Genomic DNA, 22072 nt, shown 5'->3' with positions numbered 1-22072 from the left:
AGAGCCCCCATTCCATACTCCCACTAATATGGTTATAGTGACGGGAGGGGGCGGTGAGGGGGTCACACGAGGTGACCTGAGCCACGAACCCTCCCCCATCCTGGAGCCTGAGGAGTAGGAAATGGATACTTGAGTAGAAGCTTGTAGCGCCCCCTCACCTTTATCTGAGTCCTTGGCCTGGGAATGCGGCGCAGGGTGTGCTAGATGCCACTCAGCACTGTGTCCCCTCCCCCCCGGCGGCCTGCGGCACCCTGTGCTGTTGACAGCTCCGGCGCCTAGGCCCAAGGTGACCTCGGGCCCCCGCAACGACCCCCGCCCTCCGCAGAGTCCCCAACCAGGGAAAAAAGGAGGCCCCACAAAGAAGCTCCGTCCCCACCCCTCCCCCGCCTGGGGGACGCCGGGGGCTGGGGCTTTGTGGGGCGCCCCTCCCCCCGGGCCAGCTACTGCAGCGCGGCACTGGGCTCCGTGGGGGGAATACTAAGGAGCGGGTGCGGTCGGAGCGCGCAGCGGAGGAACTGGAGTGGCCCCGGGAGCTTGCGCCGCGTTCCTGCCGCCCGGGTCCCCTTCTCCCTGCCCAGGTAGTCGCTGGCTGGGCGCTGAACGAATCTCTTAACCTCGGACTCTGGCCGCCTCTGCCCTCCCGGTCCTGGTTCCTTGACCTGAAAGAGCTGCCCCGAGTCTCCAGGCCTGCGCTCAGCCAGCCCCTAGCTACCACCCCCATTTAGAATTCGTCAACGGAGCTCGGCCCGCCTGGAAGCATCCTGGAGATGTGAGAGGGCCTCGACACGTGAACTGGAGATCTAGGAGGCTTTGTCCACGCCACTCCCCCTATCGGGTCCAGCCAACAACTACCCTTTAATTTAAGTTATGTAGGTACCTTGGACACCTGTTCTATGCCATGCAAGGGGTTTACCGCCCAAGGACCCCTCCTAACACCGGGAAAACGACCGCACCTGCCCCACTCCCGACCTCGCTTGGGCATCCAAGGGGTCTCTGGGTGCCCCCCTCTCCGCCCCGCGTTTTCTCCTTTGACATTTACAGAAGCTGTTTTCCTAAACCCCTCCCTGGTTCTTACTATTTATCCTTGGAACCTTTCTAGGGTGCAGGCAGTCTTTGGGTGGGAACCCCAGCCGGGGCCTCACCGGCTGAGCGACTTCGGGCAAGTTACTTAACCTCTCCCTTTCTTCCTCTGTAAATAGGAGATAAAAATACTTCCTTCCCTGGCTGTGTTGTTATGAGATTAAATAATATCCATGTAAAAATGGAGCAGTTTAGCCCAATGCCAGAGCACAGTAAGCACTCAGCAAAGGCTAGCCACACTTCTGGGCTGATGTTTGCTGAAAGGAGCTGTCCTCTGTATCTAAACACCAGTGGGCTCTCCTCCCCTTTGTCCTTAGCCACATGACCCTGGGAGCTGACCAACCCTCTCTACCCTCAACTCCCTCAGAAACAATGCAAGGGAAAGGATGCTGTCACACCATCCAGATCCAAAGTGCCTACCCCTCCATGCAGGGACACTGGGCCCTAGAGGACGCCCTGGGGTAATCTGCTCTACTGTTATCACCCCATTGACAAGAAATTAGATGCACTAACACTCGAGCAAGAAAGGGAAGTTGAGCCTAGATAGGCCTAGATCTGGTCTCCCAATGACTCCAGGGAATTCTGAAGGGCTGGCAGCCAGGAATCATGAACTTGAGGGCACCAGGGAATCATGCCTTGGGAGTGGAATGAGAAGGGGCAAGAGAATCTTCTTATTGCCTTTATTCCACTGTAGACCCAGCTGGCCCCACTGCAGGACACAGGGCCAAGCTTTTACACACTCACCCACGCTCTCTGTGCAGGCCAGTGCATGCACACACACACAAACACACTCACACACACATCGAATCTCTGGCTCTGAGAGTCAGTCTCTGGGGGGCAAGGGCTGCTCCTTAGCCTGCCCCTGCCTGCCCTTTTATGACAGCACCAAGGGTGGGGGTGGGGCAGGGCCCTCAGTCCCCAGAAGAAGTCCCTGTGCAAACTGGAGGTGCCAGTTGGCTTTGAAATGGGGGTGTCACATTTCCCCATTCCTAGAGTTCCCTCCTCCAGTTCCCAAGGGAGGGACTGCTCTCTGCCTACCTGGGGGGCCACACCCCTGCCAGGGCTGGGCCCTATTAAACCCAGGCTTATCTCCCACCTGCCCCTGCCAGGACCCCCAGCATTGAAGGACAGTCAAGTCTGAGGTGGTAGGGATCTCCCACTGGAGAGTAGGAAGGCCTGGGCACCCAAGGGGTTTGAGGAGGGATCATCACCCCTCTCCTAATCCATCTTCAATATGAAGAGGTTTTGGGCACACTTTCTGGGGAGGGAGCACAGGCCTGGAGGAGAAGTCCCAGCTTGGGCCCTCCCCAAACTTTCATCTTCTGGGCCCTAGCCTAAGGCCAGGAATCCAAAAGTCCAATAGTCCAGCCGACTGGTCACCAGAGTCCCTGTGTAGTCTTTGGGGGGAACACACTCTGTGAGAGTCGGGTGTCAGACCTGCACAGGCAGTGTCTGGTTCATCTGCAGCCGCATGTCCTGGATACTGCTGAGGATCTTCTTCTGGTGGCCCGCCAGGGTGACTCCGATCCGGAGCAGGTCTCTGCGGATGGACCGAGGGTAGGGTCATTCTCTCCCCTCCTGCCCACCACCCTGGGCCCAGCTCAGAAACCCCTGCCCTGCCCTTTCAAATCTGAGGCACACATACTCTGCGGTCATCTGAGCCACCAGGTCGAAGGACGCAAATCCTGCGCTGACGAAGCTCTCCTTGTATCGCCCCATCTTAATGGCGTCCAGCCAGTCACCAACTGTCGTGAAGGTTGTGTAATCCGGGACTGTGCGGTCCAGGAGTGGCTGTGACATGCTGTGGGAGAAGAGAGGGGCCTGGTGAGTCCTAATGACAGGGGAAGAAGGGGTAGGGCTGCTAGCTCAAGAGCAGGGTGAGAGCAGAAGCAGAGGTACTGACCCAGACTGGGCGCTGGCAATGACCTTGAGGCTGGCAGCATTGCGGATAAGCTTGTCCAGGGTGTTGACAATCTGGGAGAATTTGGGCCTGAGGTTCCGGTCCCGTACCCAGCAGTCCAGCATGAGCTGGTGCAGTGCTGTGGGGCAGTCCATGGGTGGGGGCAGCCGGTAATCCTGCTCCACAGCATTGATGACCTGAGCCAAAAGCAGGGAAACCTGGAGTGAGCAACCACACTGCTCCCCAGCCAGCTCCCACCCTTCTGACCACTCTGGACCCACTTACATCCTGGTTGCTCATGTCCCAGTAGGGTCGCTCTCCATAGCTCATGACCTCCCACATGACGATTCCATAGCTCCAGACATCACTAGCAGAGGTGAACTTCCGATAGGCTATGGCCTCTGGAGCAGTCCAGCGGATGGGGATTTTTCCACCCTGGTGAGGGGGGCACATGCCCTTCACCCTATGACTCCAGGCTAGTCCCCAGCCCCGAGCCCCTGCCTGTTTGGCCCCGCCCCGAGTCTCCCTCCCAGCTGCTTCCTGTACCAGGGAGCTGGTGTAGGTAGGATCAGAGGGATCATCCTCAAGGAAGCGGGAGAGGCCAAAGTCTGAGACTTTGCAGACCAGGTTGCTGTTGACAAGGATGTTGCGGGCAGCCAGGTCTCGGTGCACATAGTTCATCTCAGACAGGTATTTCATGCCAGCAGCAATGCCCCGCAACATGCCCACCAGCTGGATGACGGTGAACTGTCCATCGTTGAGCTGGAGACAATGAGCAAGCTCAGGCAGACCCATCACCTCCCTCCTGGCCCGGGGCCTGCTCCAGGCCTACTTGCCCACCCTCTCCAAGTCCCCCAAGACTATGCTTTGTCTATCCCTGTGACCATGTCTTGAGGGCACTGAGGGTTAGGAAGCTGCCCTACTCTGAGACAGGCATCTGTATATAACATCTCAATTAATCCCTGTGAGTACCCAAATAGAACTTACCACTTCTATTTTACAACCAAGGCAGCTAGACTCAGAGGTTAAACAGAGCCTGAGGCAGTAGGGGCAGAGTCAGGATGAGAACTCTGGTCTCTCTGGCTCTGAAGGTCCTGCTGTTTCCCTGCATCATGCCACCTGAATAAATACTCATGGACTTGAATAGGGTCTGTGTGATTTGTAGGAGGGGATGGCTTGCTCAACCCAGCTCTCTGGGGCAGGGGAACAGTGAGGGGCTAGGCTGGCTCTTACCCGGAGAAAAGAGTCCAGGGCGCAGTTCTCCATGAACTCGGTGAGAATCATGACTGGCCGACTTTTGGTGACCACGCCCTCCAGCCGGATTATGTTGGGGTGGTCAAACTGACCCATGATGGAAGCCTCACTTAGGAAGTCCCGCCGCTGCCTCTCTGTGTAGCCCACTTTCAGCGTCTTGATGGCCACGAACACCTCCCGGCGGCCGGGCTGTTTCAGTCGACCCCGGCATACTTCCCCAAACTCCCCTGTAGGGCACAGGGCACAGGTGGTTAAGTTATTTCTGGGATCGCTCCTATATCCAGCCTGCCTCAGCCCTGCCCTGAGGTAACCTCCCCCTCCCCCCACCTCTCATCCCCACTGTGCTCCTGGGGACTCACCAGCTCCTATCACTTCCTCAATCTTGACACAGGACACATCGATCTCCTTGGCAAACTCCCGCACGGCCTCATTAGGGTCCTCATAGGTAAAAGGATCAATATAAACTTTCATTCCAGGAGTGACTAGAGGAAGAAAAGGTGGGCATGCTATTCAGGCTGGAGATGGTGAGGGAATTTGTCAGCCTGAACCCTCAGGCTGTCACCCCTAGTGGGAGCAAAGGTTGTGACCTCCCTGCTCCATATTCCTCTCTGTTGAAGCCACAACTCCCCCCTCCTCCCCTACCATGAGAACTAGTGACCATAAAAGACACCTAGAATTCTTCTTCCACTGTCATCTTTCATTATGAAAAAACCTCTCTCGAATCTGCCCCTCCCCTCATCACACTCCCCCTGACCTTGTTCAGGCCTTCAGCACTCAATCTACTGCAATAGTCTCCCAGCTGGGCACTCTGCCTCTGGACTTTTCCCACCATCTCCCTGCATACCTGTCTTCCTAAAACAATAGTTTCATTATATTACTCCTCAGCTTGAGAGCCTTTCCCATTACCTATGGTGGAGTCAAGTCCCAACTCCTCTGCCTGCCTTTCACGACCCTCCAAGGACTGGCTGCAACTACCTAGCCTTGCTTCCCAGCAGCTGTCAAACCAGTCTTCTCACTGCCCCCACAGTTGGGCACTCTTCCTACCCCACCCACTACCTTCTAGAGGCTCCTGTAGCCAGGAATGCTCTCCCCCACCTCTCTAAATCCTGCTCAGAGCCAGGCCACCTCCTCCAGGAAGCCTTCCTCTTCTCTGAACTCTTACTGCCCTTTATAACAGGAACACCCAGCTTAACACTTAATTGTTCTCTCATTGCTTCCTGTGTATATGCATCTTGTCTTTTTCACAGGACTAACTGCCTTTGAGGACAGGGGTCACATATCATTCATCTCTGAGGCTGGCAGGAGTAAGGCAGGGGCTCAGGAAATGGCACTGATTGGAAGCAGGAGGAGGCATCTCCAAGCCCTGCGGGGACCAAGGGAGCTAAAGGAGACAAACTCACTGTACTGCTGCAGCTTCTCCGTGTATTCTGAATCAGAGCCATGCCGCTGCTTCCTGGAGGGAGGAGGAGAAGGGGAGGCCTGAGACAAGTCCCACAGCAAGCTTTGTTTAGGGGACCCTACGGCACACACAGGAGAGGCAGAGTGCCTAGGGGATGGACCAGTGCCTACTTGCAAGGTCTGAGGTTACAACAGCCACTGGGCCTTCAGGCAAGGGGCTCAGTGGACTTGGTGCTCTAAGCCAGTAGCTTCAGGGGACATGAAGGGAACAGGATGAGGATGCGGGCATAGACTGGAGAGAATCATTCCAGCAGGGAGAGCCGGGGCCCAGGAAGGCTGTGGCTCTGGGTTTGACAGGGGTAACCATTCACCTATGCATGTGGGCACTAGGGTGAAAAAGGGAAGCCCTAGTCAGCCAGGGGAGCAAACGTGGGTTTGGGAGTACCTGAGACAGACAACAGCAATGACCACAACAGCCACCACGAAGACAAGCCCCGCTGTGGCAGAACCCACAATGAGGGGAAGCTGCTCCTGGAGCTGCTGGGCACTGGAGCCTGGAGACCGAGAGGGCGCTGGTGAGTGGAGGGAGGGATATACGGGCTGGGGCACGGGTAGGCACAGAGGATATGTACCTCTCTCGCTTGTGGTCTCAAACTCAGCAGGGCGGCTGTACTGCCCATAGCCAGCAACAGTGCGGGCACGGACCTGGACCACGTAGCGAGCGTCGGGTCGCAGCCCGTCTAGCTGCACGGAGTTCTTCTGGCTGGTCACAGTGGAGGCGATGCCCTCGCTCTGCAACACCAGGAGGAAGGGGGCATCTCAGAGGGTCCTGAGACCAGCTGTCCCCTGGCCCATCCCCAGGCCCATCCCATGGCCCCCTCAGGACCCAAGGCCTTACTCCCAAGGGCCCCTGACACTATCTGGGGGTGATCTTCTTGTCCCAAGGCTTCCTCCTGCCCCTTGAGTCTCTGACCTTCTCAAAGTACTTCATCTCATAGTCTAGGATGACGCCGTTGGGCCGCTCGGGGGGTGCCCAGGACAGTGTCAAGCTGCTGCCTGAGCTGCTGTGCAGGTGGAGTGTAGGCACTTCGGATGGGGCTAGGGGAAGAGTGGGAAGCTCACCATGGGCTCCTTGGGCCCTGGCATCCTTCCCAAGGACCCAGTTCCCATGGGTCCCCTGGCGGCCCATGGGCAGGGCCTGGGAAACCTCAACTCTGTGCAGGAAGATGACCCAGGCCCTACCCTCCTGAGTCCCCTCCTCACCAGCCTGGTTGGTGGTGATATTCACAGCCGCATAGCGAGGGGGCAGAGGGCTCTTGCCCGAGACACCATTGACTGCTTGCACCTCAAAGGTGTAGCGTGTGTGGGCCAGCAGATGGCTGATGTGGACTCGGCGCTCAGTCAGGCCCAGCTGCCGAGGCACAAACTCCACGTTTTCATCACAGCGTGAGCAGGCCGAGGGTCCCCCAGCCCCAGGCCCCCCATGGCACTTCTTGCAGATGACATTGTATAGAAGGTCGTCCCGGCCACCCAGGTCCCGGGGCTCGCTCCACTCGAGGATCAGCGAGGTCTCATTCACATTGGAGATCACACCACGGGGTGGAGATGGCACAGCTGTGGAGGAGGAGGAAGAGAGGGCAGTGAGCCAGGGGCCCTAGGACCACCCTTCTGCCCAGAGTTCCTGCACACTCCAACCTGCTTTCTACCTCCTTGCCTTTGCCTCTGCTTTAATAAGCAGAGTATCTTTCCTACACTTCTTTACTGCGAAGACTCCTGTTTAGTCTTCAAGCTCAACTTGAGATGTCACCTCCTCTTGGAAGCCTTCCTCATTCATCCTCTCCCTGTCTTCTGCACTCCCATAACACAATTCTTGGGCATCCCTCCAGCCCAGCACTCAGCACAATATATGGTCATTATCTGTTTTCAGATCTGCTCCTCCCACCAGGTTACATTTTAGGCAGTGACTGTATCTGATTCTCCTCTACCTCCCTGGTGCCTGTACAATGCCTGACACACCAAAGGCCAGAGCAGGGAGAAAGCAGGACACCAGGCTGCCCCAGGGATGTGGTAAGAGCTGGGCCAAGAGAGCAGAAGTTCTGCACAGAGGAAGATGGACTAGAAGGCCCCAGCCAGATCCCGATGTTCAGGAGCTAGTAGGTGCTTATACAACATCGGTGGAAGGGCTGAGCCAACGCACGTGAACTCTGGCTCAGGGCCAGGCACTTCCTAGCTGTCCCATGTTGAGCACAACATCTAACCTCCTGAGCCTGGAGATATTCACAGTGACTGTTTGGGCCCTCCGTGCAGGCCCACAGAGGCAAGGCCTGGAGCCGGAGAGTGAGAGGACGCGCGTTCACTCACTGGTACAGGCACTGTCTGCAGAGTCCGAATCTGCACGATAGAAGTTATTGTGGCAGGTGCAGATGCTGGCAGCTGGCGAGGTGGTGCGGCTGTTGGGGGGACAGGGGAGACAGGGCCCCTCTCCCTGCTTCGCCTTGTAGCTCCCAGGGGGACAGGCTGCGGCAAGAAGAGGATGGACATGCTCACCTCACTTTCCTGCAGACACCAATCCTCCCTACCACTGTGAGAATCTGGCCCTTCCCCAGTGCAGGTCTTGGCCCCTCCCCCTCCTAGACCGTGGGGGCCATGCTGGTGTTGCCTAACTCCAGCTACAAAAGGCCCTTTTGCCCTGTGGAAATCCCATGTCAGCAGATTCCTCCTCAACCCTGCCCCCTCACCTGGGGCCTCACTGATGAAGACTTCAGCCTGGACAGCCTGGGCTTGTCAAGGCAGGGAAGAGAGAAGAGGGGGAAGAGGTGGAAGATCGGAAGAGACCACTAGCAAACTGGCAGCACCTTGTACCCCGCTAGGATGCCTACACCTCCCTGAAACTCAAGAAAAAATGTAGGACCCTCAAGGCCACTCCAGGGCAGGCTGGAGAAGGGGCCTCTGAGTTTCACAGCCAACTTCTCTCCCCAGCCATCAGGAGCAGGGCAGCAGCTTCTTTCTGCCTTTGGGTGGGGGTAGGGGCTGAGGAGGAGTAAGAAAAGGAGAGAAAGAAAGCAGGTAGGAAAGCTGGGGTCACCTGGAGTTCAGAGGCCTCAAAGTATCCACAAGGGGAACCCTAGGCTTCAAAGAGAGGCCAGAGCTGAATGCCTGAACATCCCTTCTCTGCTATCCCTCCTGCTGCCTACCAATTACACTAGGGGCCCTGGACCTGGGCTCTGAATGTTCCTCAGATCTACCATGGCCATATAATTTAGTATTCAAACTGAAATGTTGAGAGAGGAAGGGATCACTAGTAAAAATCATGTTAGGACAATGGGCATAAACTAGGGATGCCTTGGACATACTAAAGCATGTGGTCACCCTATCCATAAGTGGCTACCTCTGGGAAAGTCATCCAGAGTGTGGAATGCCCAGCACTGGAGCTATGCCTTTCTCTGGGGTTTAATCTCCCCTCCCTAAGGTGATATTCCATCCAAGCTCTTTTGAGCCAGTGGGGGTGTGGGGGGGTGGAGAGGGGGCAGAGGCCAGGTCAGCCTGGTTGCCATGGGAACCAGCATGCTTTTCCTGCCAGGGACCTGCAGAGTGTTAGCCCCTCTTCAGGCTGTCAGGCTCATCACCCCCACCAGCTTTCTCCACTTGGAAAGAGGAAGTCTGTGGGCAGGTTCCCATAGAGAAGTGAGAGGGGCCTGGTGAGCCACTATTCGCCTTCTCAGGACAACACCCAACACAGCCTCACAGACAGGTTGGGGCCACCAGTCCCCTCACACTTGGGGCTATGCTTAGAGACAGCTGCCACCCCTCAAAGCTACAGGCTTCAAGTGCCAAAGGAGAGAACTGGGCAGAGGGGACAGAAGACAAGGCTTAAGACACCTTGTCCTGCATGAGAGACCGCTGGACCAGGCGTTAGACCCAGCTCCCAGAGTCCCAGCCGTGAGGCCTTGAGTGCAAAACCTTGCTGAGACTCAGTTTCCTTACTGGCAAAATAGGGGACACAACTGCAATTGGCCTTACAAGGTTGTGGTATGACTCAAATAAGAGTGGTCTGGTACACCGTAAGGTCTCAAATCTTGGCAAGCTGCTGGTCACAAGCCTCCTCACCTCCTCACATGTGAAGTAAGGACAAAGCAATGCCTGATTGCCATGCATCCCCAGGTTCCTGAGAGTCACAGCTAAAGTCCCACAGCATTTGTGCCCACCATGTGCCAGGCACTGCTCCAAGGCTTCACCTGCATCTACTCATGGAAGCCCCACTATACCTCCATGAAGAACTCATATGGCAAAACCGAGGTTCAAGAGTTAAGTACTTTGCCCAAGTTCTCATGGATGCTACAAGGCAGAACTCCAGTTTCAGGGCCTGGGCTCCTGTCCACTGTGCGTAAACATTGCCTTTCAAGGAGCAGATAAGACCCCAAGGTGAAAGAGCCAGGCATGGGGTACCCACAGCTTCTGTATTTCCAGGGTGAGACACACCCTTGGAGAAGGACAAGCAGGCACCTTTGCGAGCCTCCTGAGTCTCTGACCAGGTTCTCCGGGGACCTCCTTGCCAAGGATTCTCCATGTCTCTCTTCTTCTCCCTTTAGTTTCATTTTTTTCTCTTTTCATGCTAGTATGTCTCCTCATTTTCACTCATCTCCCTCCTTGCACCACTTTCTCTGCACTTAGTACCCCTCTTCCCTTTCCTGCCCCCACCCCAGACTTGACACCAAACTACCTTGTGTCTGGCAGGTAGGAAGCAGCAGATAGGGCACAATAGGCAGCTGCAGCCCAAGCCCAAGCCCTTCCCACCCTCCTGCCCCCCCACACCAGTCCCCACTCACAACGGCACTGGGACTCCTTGGCAGCTGGCTCATGGCCGGAGGCACAGGTGCAGGCGCCCACAGGCACCATCCACTCCCCGTCACCGTTGCAGTACAGCTTCAGTGGCACTGACACCTCTACAGCATTAGCGATACAGGTGCCAGGGGCAATGACCAGTGAGGTGGGCTCAGCCCCAGTGAGGGTCTCAGGGAAGAGGGCAAAGCCTGCGGTGGTGGATGCACACTTCTTATAGAAGGCACGGACAGAGATGAGCGACATGCAGGCACCCTGGTCCTGGAAGGCCAAGTAGAAGCCGGCCTTGGACAGTGGCCCGAAGCTGCGCACCTTGGTGTTGACACGGCCGGCATCAAGCCTCGAGAAGCTCTCATCGGGGGCGATGGTGTCCACCTTCACATAGGGATTTTCCATCCAGAAGGGGGAGGAGGCCGAGGCCACGTCACTGTCAGCCTCATAGTAGAAGAGGTTGAAGGTCTCCTTGCAGGAACCAGGGATGTTGGGGATGCTGTTGCAGTCACGAACAGTGAACTTGAGCTCCACGTAGACCCGCTGCACATCCCGCCGCCAGATAAACCCCGTACGAAGCCAGTTGTTCTGGTTTGACTCAAGCACGTTACACACCTGGTATGTGCGAATGGGGTTCATGGCCTCGTCGTAGCCACTCACCTCTTCCCACTGTACATGGACCAAGTGAAGAGACAGGGAGTAAGCACCGACACTTGCCAGGTGCTGACCACATGACCAGATTTGCTATATTTACTTCACAGATATGCTTCTGCGGTGTAGTAGCTGAACACACAGTAGCTAGGTTCAAATCCCAGCTCTCAGCTTGCTGTGTAACTATGGGTAAGTTACTTAACCTCCCTGTGCCTCCATTCCCCCATCTGTAACATGGCATGAATAAAGATGTACAAGGAATAAATGACTTTAAATGAATAAAGTACTATATAAGTATTAGCCATAATATTTATTATCTTTGTACCTTAGTTTCGTTGTCTTTAAAAAGGGGCTGGTTGGAAGTAAACGAGGCTGTGAGGAAGTACTACGTGTAATAGGCTTGTAACAGTGCCTGATGGAGACAAGCATTCAATAAAATTGGCTATCACATTTATCCCTTCCAACAGCCTCACGAGAAGGCGCATGTGTTGTCCCCACTCTAGAGAAAAGGAAGTCAGGGCTCACAAAGGCTGGGACTTGTCCAAGGGCACAAAGGCAGGCCTGGAGACTGGAGGCCTGTAGTGCCACCCTACCTTAGTGTTCTGGAGCTCAGTGTAGTTGTGGAGGCCAACTACGGATGTTAATTAGAATATTTTGAAAATATCAGGACTACAGGAATTTAATAGTCAAGAAATGGAGGCCCAGAAATGTAAACTGCCTTGCTCAAGGTCACAGAGCAAGTTAGAGATCTGAAACCAAGGTTTCCTGGTTCCCAAGTCAGTGCTCTTCCCAGGGACCCAGGAAGGAGGGAGATAGTCAGGGTAGACATGCGAAGGGCTATGAGGCCATAGAGAGGCAGGAATAGGCTGAAGACAGGCTGAGGGGTGGGCAGAGAATGGGACAAAGATGATGTATGTGGGAGAGGGACACAGGCAGGCTGAAGGATGAGAGATAAAAATATCCACAGAGATGGGCCATCAGGTAAAGAAGGCAGGTGACAGATGAAAAGGATGGGGATGTTGCAGGAGTTGAAACCGACAGGCAGAGAGAAGGGGAGCCTTTCTCCAACCCTGGTAAGGCAAGGATGGATGCTGGAGAGGCGAGTGGCAAGGAAGGAAGTCTTACCCCAGTTTCTGGATGAGATGTCCACGCCAACTCAGATGTCACCCATTTTGTGTCCATAAGGGTCTCTGGGGTAGCAACAGAAGAAAAAAGGTCAGGGGCCAAGATCAGGATGGGAAGAAAGAGGTCACACAGTAAAAGCCAGAATACCAGGGACCATTTCCCACCAGGCACCTCCCTACCCCTCCCCTAAGTCCCCAAAGCCCTCAGCTCCCTCCCCACCTCCTACTGCCCTGGAAAAGACCCTGTAGCCATCTCCAGAGATGTCACAGCTCCAGAGATGTCACAGCCCCAGAAATGTCAGGTCAGGCCAGCTGAGAGTGGGTGTATGCTGCTGACCCCAGGCCTGGGTTAATGAGGCAAGAGCCAGGGCCAGTTCACACACCTACAGTCTCTGCTAATCTCCACACAAAGGGGCCAGCAGAGCCTTTATTCTGGGACAAAGGGCCATGTGCTTCAGACCCTGCTGCCCAGGCCTCCCTTGACTCCATTCCAAGCACAAAGGCCCAGTTCCACACACACTATGAGGAAGGGGAGGGCAGTTAGAGGTCAGAGCCCACTCTACCCCAGCTTCCCACTCAACTACCTCTGGCATGGATGGGTCAGGAATGCTCTTTGAGGGTGGGTAGGCCACCAAGACCCAGCTCTTTGAGAGCTAGTGCAGTTCTTCCCACAGTCTTTAGATAAAAGTACTGTTGGCATACCCCTTATACAGGTGAGAAAACCGAAGCTCAGACAAAATAAATATATGGCCTAAGGTAAAGCTGCTAGGACTTGTGGGTGAAGGGTTGAGAGGTGGCTCACATGCAGGTCTAGCTGACACCACAACTAATCCCTGAATCAGCGCACTCCCTGCAGTATGCCCCTCTGTAAAAGAGGAACAGAGAAAGCCTGGAAAGCTGCTGTGTATCCTTTAAGTCTCAAACAAGTGGTCACCTCCTCCAGGAAGCTTTCCCTGGACCCCTAAGACAGGGTTAGATGCCTTCCTCTGTGCATCCAGGGCCAGGGCCTTTGTCATAGCCCCAATCCTTTCCTGGGTTGCAGTTTCTTGTCTGTTTCCCCTTGCTCAGCCACAGGAGGAGTCTATTAACGTGGCAACATACACTTGCTCCCCTCAGAACCTGGTTCTGGGTTCGCACTAAACAACTCTACAGTGTGACCCCAAGATCAGATCTAGGAGCAGGAAAGAGGATATAGAAGCACCAGCTCCTTTCTTACAGCCTAGAAGACAAGGCAGCCAGCCGTCCTCCCCTCAACTCTCAGCTGGAATAGGAAACGGTCACCCCAGAACTTCCGGAGGTCTCTGTATCAAGTTGGGCAGGTTGAAGGGACCTGGAGGGAAAAGGCCCAAACCCCACAGTCTCCAGGCTGTGGCTTTCGCTGGTTTTCTACAGTCTGGGTCTGAGCTGAGGATGGTGGTTGAGGCAGTTGTGGCCCCAGGCCCTCAAGTGAGGCAATGAGGACAGCCAGGCAGCAGCCAGTCCCTGCAGCGCTGATCCCTGGAGGGCTGGCTGCAGGGTGAGCTCTCCCAGACTCTAAGTCTTCGGTGGCCTGACAGGCCCCCCTGGCAGACAGACAGACAGACACAGACATTTGGAGGCGAGAGGACAGGAGGGAAGAAGAGATGGGGCAGAAACAGGGGCCCAGAGACTAGCAGGGAAAGGGGCTGGCGGGTGGGGCAGGGGCCTCGGAGAGGCGGGTGGTGGGCGGCACTGAGCAGGAGGGATGTGCAGAGGTGCAGTCTCGGACCAGACAGCTGGGATAGCCAACGGTGCGTATCAAAGGACAGTGAGATGGAGAGACAAGGAGGCCCAAGGAGACAGGCACGAAGGGAGGTTGCCAAGCGGCCTCTACCCCAGCCAGCAGCCCCAAGCAGTCCTGTCGCAGGGAGCCAGCCCAGCCACATGCACCCCTCCCCCGCCAGCCAGCCAGTCCGCCTGCTTGTCTGCCCGCTGCCCACCACCCGCCCGCACCGCTCCCTCGGCTGCCTCCCTCCTCCCGCTCCCTCACTTCCTTCTGCTCAGCCCGTGCCAAACCCATCTGGAACTGTTTAAACCCAAATATTCAGCCCCCTCCCCCTCCAGCCAGATTCCTCCACAGTTTAAAACAAGCCCTGCGCTGGCTCTGAGGGAGGGAGAGGACGGGGTGGGAGGAGGGGGGTGGGCAGGAGAAAGGGGGAGGCTCTTCATTTCTGTTTAATTTCTGGGGAGCGAGGGAGGGAGGGAGGGGATCGGCCCTTGGCCATCGCTCAGCCTTGGCCATCGCTCAATCTCGGCACATTTTTCCCATTAATGAGGAGAGGACTTGGATTTCGAGTCCTGTGTGCCTGAGGAACGGCTCCGGTCACCCTGATGGGGAAAGGCTGGCCCTCTGAAGGAGGGGAGGGGTCTGCTCCCTTCAGCAAGACAGATACCTAAGGTGCTCATGTCCCAGCCTCAGGAAGGGTGTGAGTGGAAGGAGGGGGACAGAATCCCTCTGTTTGTTGGGAGGGAGAGCCCCAACCCAACAGAGCCCACCTTTTTTCTGCTCTGTGTGTGGTGTATGTGTGTGTGCGTGCGCGCTGGGGTTGGGGCAAAGGATATGAGGTTCGGGGATAAAGACAAAAGAAAAGTGAGTGAGCAGTCCCCCGACTCCCAGCTGCTGCTTGCACCCCTACCCTGCTCTGTTCCACCATGTGGCTGCTGGAGGGAGACCAGAGAACATCTGGCCACTCCCAGATACAGGGCTCGGTCAGTCAGGGAACCCCAAAGGTGCCCCAAAAGCAAGCAGGGAAGTGGACCCCAGGCCTGGGGACTTTCTGGGACTGGGCCTTCGATGCTTGGAAGTGAAGCAATACGGCTTTCAAACTTCCACAGAGCGACGGAGAACAGCCACGTGGCAGCAGCTGTGTGGCCCTCGCCTGTGCACAAACATACAGACCCACACGTTTCATCCAGTTCTCAGTGACTAGATTCATTCCCCACCACTGGGGCCAACAAGTGGCAAGGCAACACATATGGTGGACAAAAACACAGAGCTGCAGTTGCCTACAAACACATACGCACGGCTTCACACATAGCCATGGTCTGTCTTTCTCAGACACATGAATGCATATGGTACAAACAGATTAGTCTTCTTCAGACATTCACATACAGTGAATCTCCTCTACACACAGATCTGGCTTGCCTTAGACCAAGACTCACCCTTACAGTCTTCATATGTGCAGATATCCTGAGACACATGTATACACAGAGAGATACACACCCAAATTCTCCTTACATACCGAACTGCACACTCTGTTGCCAGTCATAAGTTACAGTCTTGAGTGTAGTCAAGTGCAAAAACACAAACCCCAGTTTTCCTGTACAGACTCTGCCATGGTCTAACATAGTCACACACAACTGGCATCAGCTGCACACACACAGTGGCCCATTTGCACTGAAACACACCACAGGAGCATATAGACACAATGTAAGTGATAACACCTAGAGTTTGTGTAAAGCATCAGAGATGCATCCTTCACACACATGCAACACACACATACACACATTGCAAGAGATTTCAGAGGGGGCAGTGTCTGCTAAGAAAGCAACCTTGACTATAGGTGCAGACCGGCTTCCTGTGGCCCTGGTAGCACAGGCAGGAGCTGTCACAGGTCACAAGGCTGGGGGTGGGTGGGGCAGGGACATGAAGATGATTTTGGGTGTAGCTAGGTGTAGCCTCCTCAGGTACAGCCTCTAGCCAATCAGCAGGCCACCTCCCTACCAGCACAATGGCACTGTCCCAAGGACCCCTGAGCCCCTAGGGAGGGGGCGGTATCATGAAGAGATCCAGCCCCAGTAACTTCAAGCAACATGTCCACACATAAGTTGGGGACCGAGTATGAGAAGAACAGGGCACCCAGCCTATGTCTGAGAGCCTCATTGGGCCACCCTGGTACAGGGACACCAGCTGGGAGCCTGCCACCTGCCCCAGCCAGCCCCACACCTGCCAGTCCCCACAGCACCCACCCTGGGAACAGGTGTCAGTGAGACACAGGGAACCAAAAAGACACAGGGAACAGAAGCGAGATGTCTCCAGGCCAAATTCCAGCCCAGGGACTTTGAGGTGGCAGAAAAGGTCATGCTGCAGGGCTAGACTAGCAGTGTGCAGGGGTAGGGGGACAGAGAGGCTGTGGCCTGGGACAGAAGGCACACCTACAGCCCTGCCTATAGAGAGGAAGAACTGCATGCCATTCCTGAGTTGCATCCCGACACATACATACACATAGGGTCCCTACCTCAGTCAACCAACTTCAGGGATCTGTCCCCAGTCTCCTGTCAGTGTATGTACACACATGTACCAACCTACACGCTCAGGGTTGTTAGCCTGAGGAGCAAGGGGTCTTGGGGTTCCCTGGCATGGGAACTGGAGAAGCCTAACTCACCCAAGGCCACCTTCCCCATCCATCTGTCCCCACCATGGTCCCCTGGCACTCAAGTCTCAGAAGGAGGGGTGTGGAGCATCTCAGAACAGAGAACACATTTTGTTTTTCATTCTTCCCCTCAGATCATGGGGATTTATAATTAAATAAACCTGAGCGGGAGGACAAGGGAGGAAAAGCACGGGACAGGGAGCCCAGATGCCTCAGTGCTCATCCATGCCCCCACCCCAGTCCTGGCCCTGCCAGCCAGTCGGAAGGCTGAATAGACAGCCCTTAGGTGAGGCCTTTGAGCCCTTCCCAGGGATCCAGGTCACAGTGGGTCTGGCCAGGAGTCCAGGGACAGAAGAAAACAGGAGACCTGATGCCAGGGCCAGGCCTTGGGGCAAGGGGCCTCTCCTACCCCATCAGGTGTCCAGCTGTACCCAGGCTGCCTCCCCAACAACCCCCTCCTCACCCCCCACCATCAGTTGCCCAATCCCGACAAACCAGTTTGACTCAGCACAACAGGCAGGGCTACAATTTTCAAACTATGCAGGCCTGGTGATTCAGCCTCTTCATGCTGTTTAATTAGTACAAGGCTGGGTGGCAGAGGCCTTGCCCATGGCAGCTTCAGCTTTCCCTCACTGCTGCTGAGGCCACAGAGGCGGCAGCAGCAGCAGCAGTTGTGGCTAAAGGGAAGGTAATGACATGACAAGCAAACTGGTTTCCCCAAGTACCTGCCACTGTCCCTCAGCAGGAGCTCTGAAATGCTAGCACATGACAAACAGGGATGGGGGGGGGGGTGCCAGAGGCAACTCAAACAAGTGAGCCAGCCGCAACCATCCCAGGCCATTGTCCTTGCTCAGCTACCACATACACAGTGACCACTGCTGCAGCCTGAGAACGAGACGGGCTCCCATACAGCTTCCCTCCCTCAGGAACCAGTCCCTCTATGGCTGCAACTCGGCTAACGCAGCTCGGCCAGGAGGAGGCTGCAGCAGCTTTCCATCTCACAACTGTTCTTATTTTCTCAAAAGGGTCTGACGGCCATCAGGGACCTCCCCATCCTATCTCAGGTATACAGGCCTACGGTTCAAACAGCCTTCTGTATCCCACACCCTGTTCCTGGTCTGCTCGCCTACTGATCCCACTCCCATACCAGTTCTTGGTCCTGAAAGGGAGAATGATCTCGGCTTGGGAGACCAGGGAACATGACTGGAAAGGAGACTGAGCAACAAGGTGGCCTTGTTTCCTTGTATCTGTGAGTAAATCTGAGGGCTGTGTGTGTGTGTGTGTGTGTGTGTGTTGGGGGTGGGGTAATCAATCAAAGGGCAAGGGGAGGGGTGTTTCTTCAACCAGAGAAGACAAGCAAGGACTCTCTGGCTCCATCTTCATGGAAAACTAATGCAATCCTTTGATATAGTTTTGCTGAACCCCAAGTGTGCAGGGAGGGAAGAGCAACTGGGTGCTAGACAGTATCTAACAAGTGGGCCCATGAGTGGCAGCATCCTCAGCTCAAGGACCCTGAGCCTAAATATGACCCCAGACGCAGGGAGCCAAGGTCCTCCCTAGGCCAAGGGTAAACCATATCCTGGCAAAGCCAAATGGAAGGCTGGAGCAAGGAGACTAGGTCCCATGCCTAGAAAGCTTATCCTCTAGTTACAGCCCAGGACTTCTAAGTCTACCCATCCCACCCTTCCAGTTCCATCCAGAATAGGAGTGGGGGACAGACAGGAGTCAGGGACAACTCTCTTCCTGTCTCACCCCTTCCCTCCCAGCCTCAAACCAACCTTCCCTCTCCCCATCACTCATTCCTATAATAGCCTTCCAGCAGGGTAAGGGCACAACTGTGAATTTTCACTTCTGATGTTCCCCAAGGAGCACACCCTAAGATAATAATAATAATAACAGCTAATCCTTGAATAACAATGGCTATGTGCTAAGCACTCCACACACATTAAGGATTCAATCCACACAAGAGCCCTAGGAGGTGGGTATTCTTCTATCCCATCCAACTGTGAGGGAGAACTGGAGGGTGGGTAGGGGTACCGTCTGGGCTGGGATCAGCGCCCTGAGGTATCCCTCTTTTTCCTTTCATCCTCACATACACAAACCAAAGACCCTAAGGTCTGAGGTTGGCAAAAGGAACTGGTGAAAGCCAAACTTGGGGGGCACTGCTGCTTCCTAGAGGCATCCCACACCAGCCTGGCAGCCCTAGATCCCACTTCACAGCTGAGGGGGAGGAGAGGGATAGGGTAGGGGCCACAGCTCATCAGGTCTCTACCTCCTAGGCAGCGGCTCTTTCCCTGGTCTCCAGCTCCCAACTAGGGCCTGCCTACCTCAGAGGGTCTAGCAGATTGTGAAGGGTGAAAAGGAGGCAGGCAGGGAGGAAAAGACAGGGAGAAGGGGGAGCCTCCTCAGGTAGTCCTAGCTCATCTGGCCCAACCACACCCCCCACCCCATTTTGAGCACCAGCACCCACCATGCCCCACAACCAGGGCCATGGTGCCTGGCACACACAGACCCAGAAGTGTGTGTGCCTGTGTCGCCTCTCCTGGGCTAAGACACAGACCTGGGAACTCCAACAGGCTCCCTGGCTCACACCCTTGAGGCAATCCACAACAAAGCCCCACACTGGTTTCTCACGCCAGCGATCCTATCACACACATGTGGATGAGTGTGCGCAAGTGTGGGCGCGACCTTGGTGTGTCTGTATGAATTTGCATATGTCCATCGTGTGAGTCGGTCTGTCAGCAACCAGTGGGCTCAGAGATAAAAGGGGCGGGGTGGGGGGGGGTCCATAGGAACGTTTTCCCCTGGAGAAAATCAGAAAGCCCAAGAAGATGACTTTCTCTTAGAACTGTGTTTTTTTCCTTCCAACCTTTAACTTACCCATTGTGAACATATGAACAGGAGTCGTTTTTGTTCTGAAACTAAGAAAGTGACTAGATCTGTTAAAGACATCAAAAATAAGTACTGCCTATATTCTAATTTCCCCCAATTGACCTTCCCTCCACATTACAGAAGGCTTTTTCCCCGCATTTCATAGCTTCAAATTTTTGCAACTCTGTGTGTGTGTGTGTGTGTTTGTGATCAGTGTCAGTTCCTCTGTCCTCCCTCTGTCAAGTGGCATGTGTGTGAGCTCACCCACCAGGGCCAACAACACTTGGGCTGCTCATCCAAGTACAATCATTTGGAAGTTGGAGCTACCCTCTCAGCAGCAGTCTTGGCAGGTTTCACGGAACCCCTTGAGAAGCCCGGCCTTTTCCCCCTGGCTAATGGTTAAGGCACGAGGCTCTAGTGCTATCTGGGGCAAACCCCACCAGCTCATTGGTTCAGTGGAGACCCGAGCACTCAGGGGTGTCCTGCTAGAAGGTGGAGGGGGATCCGCAGAGCAGTGTGCAACGCCCATGCACACAGCACCTCGTGTGCAGTGGGCACTCGGTAAACCACAAACAATAACAGGCCCCCGCCTCACCACCCCCGCAGCCATCCCCTGACAAAGAGGGGTGCACGCACTCATACTCTCATAATTAACTCCAACGGGCTCCTAACCAACGCCGCCCCCAACCTGGGGAGTCCTGCATCGCCCCCACCCGCCACAACTCTGCAGCAGCCTCAGAGCCTCCGCCTTGCCTGGGGGTCGCCCACAGTTCCGCGCCTCCCGGAGGTGCCGAGCCCCGCTTCTTCGCGGGGTACTCCTACAAAAGCGCACCTCGGGGCCAGGACTCTCGGGACTCTCAACCCGAGTCGAACAGCCCGTGATCCCGCAGCCTGTGGACCACTGGCCTCGGAACCAGCCGGAACCTCGGAGGCGTCTCTGGGGGCATCCTCGCCACCCCATCCTCCGGAGCGGGCTCAGGTGGGGGACCCTTTTCCGACGCGCGCTCAGCGCTCATCGGACTCACACTGCGGGCCCTCTCCGGCCCACTTTCGGGTAACCGAGCACCTTAACTCTTGGAAGCGCACGCCGACGCTGCTCACCTTCCAGCGCGTGGCAGCAGGCGGGCAGCAGCAGTAGCAGCGGAGGGAGCAGCGGCAGGAGCCCGGGCGGAGGCGGCGGCGGTGGCGGGCGGGCTCGGGCCATGGCCAGGCGGGCTCCGGGAGCCAAGCCGGGCCGCGCCTAGCCGTGCCGGCAGGGCTGCGGACACCTGGGCGAAGGTCTGCTTGTCGGGCTCCGAGGAAGGCTCGCGCACGGTCACAGGAGATGGGGCAAAGAGGGGGTGCAATCGAGGCGATCGATTCCGGGGTCGAGGTGGCGCTCCGAGCCGGCGATGCTAGCAGGTCGGTCCCGCGGGAATCTGGATGGACCGGTCCAGGGGGATCCGGGGCAGTGGAGAGCTGAGATGTAAGACTCGGGGAAGCCGGTCGGGACGAGAAGGCGCAAGCGGTCGTAGTTTGGGGTGCACGGTAATCCGGAGGTGCGCCGCAGGCTCGACTCGGATCCGAGACTTGGGGTGCTCAGGCAGGCAGGGGGCCGAGGACGGATCTTGCTGCGCCGCTCACGTACTCACTTCTGTGGTCCCAAGAGCTGGCGCGGCCGCTCTGGGCGAGGGGGGCGGGAACGGCCGCCTGCCTGTTAAAGCCGAGTTCCGCCTCTAAGTCACCGGTTGCCCACTCACAGACCACCAGGAGGTCTGGTTCTGCTCGACAGCGCTCTGTTAAAGTTCAGTTGGCTGCGCCTCTATCAAGCCCATCCTCCAGATTCCCTAATGGGCGTAGCCAAGGAAAAGATGAATTAGATTGGGCGGAGCAATACTGTCCATCAGAGGTAAACCCCGCCTCCTGTTGCCATTGGTGTTTAGTAATAGAGGAGCTACTATCCAGATACAGTGAACCCGGGGCGCCCCCCTGTGGCCTATACATGCCCAAGGACGCCACCACGTGGCTGTCTTTTCTCCAGGTACGTTCAGACCCTAAGTTCAGTTTAGGTACTCTCAGGAGGCACTCACCTCCACATATCCTGCGACCAGGGCCTCCTTGCTCGTTCATTCCTTCATTCATGCATCAGCCGTGTATTTCATCCTTTTGAGCCAAAGACTCCATAGTTGCTGGCGCTACAGCGATGGCTAAGACAAAGGTTTGTGTCCTCTTGGGGCTAGTTTAGTGGTGGAGGCAGGCATGAAGTCGTCAGAGCCGAGTGTAACAGGGATTATGAAAGAAAGCGTTACTAGAACACATATGATGGGGATGGCTATGTCTGGTCCTGAGGAAATGACATTCAAGCTGAAATATGAATGAGGAGTAGTAGGTGAAGTATGTGTGCTTTGGGAGTGGGAGTGCTGGTTGTTTCAGGCAGAGCAAACACACAATTGTGTGAAGTCCCAGGTAAGAGAAACTGAAATTCACTGCAGGAATCCGAAAGAAGTTCAGATTTTGAGTGTAGTCTGAGAGGGGCTGAAAGAAAGCTTAGAAGTAGGTGTGGAGGAATCAGATGAATTTTTTTTCAGATTCAT

The 22072-nt window shown here is 55.7% G+C and overlaps 1 protein-coding gene across 2 annotated transcripts; it reads right to left on the bottom strand.

Moving 5' to 3' along the window:
* Window positions 1-1746: 1746 nt before the first annotated feature.
* EPHB3 (EPH receptor B3) lies at window positions 1747-21297 on the bottom strand. Of its 2 annotated transcripts, XM_090275012.1 has the most exons (16): window positions 20601-21295; window positions 12239-12303; window positions 10459-11131; window positions 7994-8149; window positions 6896-7246; window positions 6606-6730; window positions 6265-6424; window positions 6078-6186; window positions 5635-5687; window positions 4594-4716; window positions 4214-4461; window positions 3527-3742; window positions 3266-3415; window positions 2984-3177; window positions 2726-2881; window positions 1747-2620 (listed from the first exon to the last, which is right to left on the bottom strand). In XM_090275012.1, exons 1-16 carry the CDS (start codon window positions 20701-20703, stop codon window positions 2512-2514), a joined length of 2991 nt encoding a protein of 996 aa, XP_090131138.1. In that variant the 5' UTR covers window positions 20704-21295; the 3' UTR covers window positions 1747-2511. The 2 variants fall into 2 exon arrangements, with proteins under 2 accessions (XP_090131138.1, XP_090131130.1); XM_090275004.1 differs by having other exon boundaries at window positions 3266-3742; window positions 20601-21297.
* Between the last annotated feature and the right edge of the window lie 775 nt (window positions 21298-22072).

This window comes from Furipterus horrens, unplaced genomic scaffold, assembly GCF_987537825.1.
Source record: "Furipterus horrens unplaced genomic scaffold, mFurHor1.1.pri manual_scaffold_1, whole genome shotgun sequence".
Lineage (NCBI taxonomy): Eukaryota > Metazoa > Chordata > Mammalia > Chiroptera > Furipteridae > Furipterus > Furipterus horrens.
This window is presented reverse-complemented; position numbering and strand designations above follow the sequence as displayed.